General features: G+C 44.0%; 1 protein-coding gene across 2 annotated transcripts in view; it reads right to left on the reverse strand.

Annotated features, from left to right (window-relative positions):
• Positions 1 to 2,488, reverse strand: part of Rtn4ip1 (reticulon 4 interacting protein 1) — a 44,650-nt gene extending 42,162 nt beyond the window's left edge. Inside the window, exon 1 of one of the 2 annotated variants that reach the window (XM_028894911.2) lies at positions 1,837 to 2,488. In XM_028894911.2, the coding sequence (XP_028750744.1) occupies positions 1,837 to 2,119 (283 nt within the window). In that variant the 5' untranslated portion in view covers positions 2,120 to 2,488. The remainder of the gene's footprint in view (positions 1 to 1,836) is intronic. The other variant, XM_028894912.2, reaches the window with a different exon arrangement.
• Positions 2,489 to 2,583: the final 95 nt, after the last annotated feature.

The raw sequence follows: 2,583 nt of genomic DNA on the forward strand, positions 1-2,583 counted from the left end.
AACCCAGCAAAGAGATGTGCACAGGCGTTCAACAATGCTAATCATCTCATTAAATTTCCTGCTTTATTTTGGAAAATACTTTTTATAATTTATTAAATTTTCTTTATTTGGGGGGTAGCACAAATGTGCCAGAGACCACTTTCCAGGGTGATTTCTCTCCTTCTACCGTGTGGGTCACAGGGTCTGAACCCAGGTCTTGGGGCTCAGCAGCAAGTGCCTTTACCCACCGAGCCTTCTCACTGCATAAGTAGTTCCTGTACCCCAGTAACCCCTTGGAGGTGAATCCTGTGCTTTATCAACTACTGCCCATTTGAGTGGTTCACATATGTAGCTGTCTTCCAGTCCTTTCATACTTTACTCCTGTTTTAATTTTCTATGTACTGTATTTTAAAATAAAAATTTTGGCATCTGTTCAAATTTCTGATAGGATGGTTATAGCTCATATTAAAGTTCAGTAATTTTCAGATAGGATGGTTATAGCTCATATAAAAGTTCAGTAATTTTCAGATACAAATGAGACTTGAAGCCAAATTTGAGAATTGCTAGTCTATCACATCATTTCTGGAGAAGTTGGTCTCAACATTTTCTTCTATTTTTAACTTAATCTGTAACCAGATAATACACACATATACACATATCTGTACATATAAAGAGAAATTAAGTTCGTCACACATTGAGTCATGTATGAGAACTGTTGCTGAGGCACTGACTGCAACTGTAGGCCCCCACACCAGGCCCTCAGAACACTGACCCAGGATTAAACGTATGGCAGCTTCCTTAAACACTGGGAGGTTAACTGCCTCAGAACTATTACTGACATCAGTCATCTCAAAACATGTTCATCTTCAGAAGACACAGACTGACCTCCCACAAGCAAGACTGACAATATTTTTGTCAACATTTTTCCAGAATTAAAGTAATTCATAAATACAAACCAATCTGTTCACTATTATAGCAGAATAACAGTATAGAATACATTCAAGGAATGCTCTCTCCAAGCTTTTCAACATGGCCCAGCAAGAGAAATGAGGATGATATCATTATATCAATTTCAACAGGTGCATAACAAGAAAACACATTTTAGCTATGGAGGGCAAAATGCACAATGAGAAATGAGAATACTGTGCCCATATCCTGGAGTCCTGCTCTGTTGCTTGGTACCCTGGGCCTATAACAGAAGCTGTGAAGAATGGGAGAGCAAGGAGGATACAGGAATTATATAATCCCAATTCTGAACCAATGGGGAAACATAACCAAACTCTGAAACCTACCCTAAAATCACCACCCAGTAAATTAACTGTAGGCACCACTTCTCAGTCCCAATTCACACTTGAAAGAAAGCAACCAAACACACTTAATGAAAGATTAAAGAATTCCTTGGCTATTGTGGCCTCAGAATTTTGGAAGTATTTACAGGGATATCATCAAAAATCCTAGACGATTCCGGATGGCCCTGCCTATAGCCGCACTTGCCACCAAGCGGGATGGTCAGAGTTTAATCCCCTGGGCCCAAACGGTAGAAGGAAGGAACCTCGTTCCACATGTCGTCCTTTGGGCTCCACTTAAGCACTGTCCCATGCACCCAAACACAAAATAAATACACGTAACAACAGTAAACCTAAGTGACTCCTTTATGCCAACACTTGCTATCCCAGGACTGGAAAGGCAGGTCAAGGAGGCCTGCGGAGTGGAAACTGGGCTGTGGTGTACAGTGAGTTGGAGGCCAGCAGGGGCTAGATAGCAAGCTCTTGTTTTAAAACAAAGCCAAACAAAACCACACAAACAAAACATCTGCACGCCTAATGATTAAAAAAAAAAAAAATCTGGACAACTTACTTCTCATATTAACATCTATAGGATTTACACTGGCAGCATGGACTTTGATAATGACTTCGTTTGGGTAGTGTATGATGGGTAACAACATGCTCTGAGTGAATCGAAGAACTTCATTCTTTCCATATTTATCTATCACCCAAGCGGGCATGACCGTGCTCCTGGCAGGCGTAGTACTAATCTCTCTAAATGGTCGCTTTGGGATAACTTTGCTTGTCCAGAAGCAGGCGGCGGCGGCGGCGGCACATGCACTTCTTCTAAGTACACAAGACTTCAAAACTTCCATCCTGCACAGGGATGGAGCCGCGTCCTCACAAATCAAAAGAGGAAAACGGCCAGATTCTGTCAAACCCACCGGTCAATTAAAGGGGGAGGAGATTCCAGAAACAAACTCAACCCGATGAAGCAACGGAAGGAAGAGAATAGAGTTGCAAGTATGCTCCCCAGGTCAGAAATGCTGCAGTTGACGTCCAGTCAGTATTCTGTGTATCCCCCCTTCCTTCCTTCCACTCTCCTTCCCCTTAAGAAAAAACAAAAAAACAAACAAACAAGCAGAGAGAGAGCCGTCCGCCGGGCGAGCAAACTGCATGAGCAATCCCTGAGCCGGGCCGACTGGGAGCCTCCGATTCCCGACGCGACCCCAGCCGCGGTCTCCTTGCCTGTCCGCGCGCCTCCGCCGCCGGGGCGCCAACCAATCGCGTGCAGCGATCATTTCCGCAGCAGGGAGCTCGGCCAATCCAAGCGCTCGGT

Source organism: Peromyscus leucopus, chromosome 8a (assembly GCF_004664715.2).
Source record: "Peromyscus leucopus breed LL Stock chromosome 8a, UCI_PerLeu_2.1, whole genome shotgun sequence".
In the NCBI taxonomy this organism is placed as follows: domain Eukaryota; kingdom Metazoa; phylum Chordata; class Mammalia; order Rodentia; family Cricetidae; genus Peromyscus; species Peromyscus leucopus.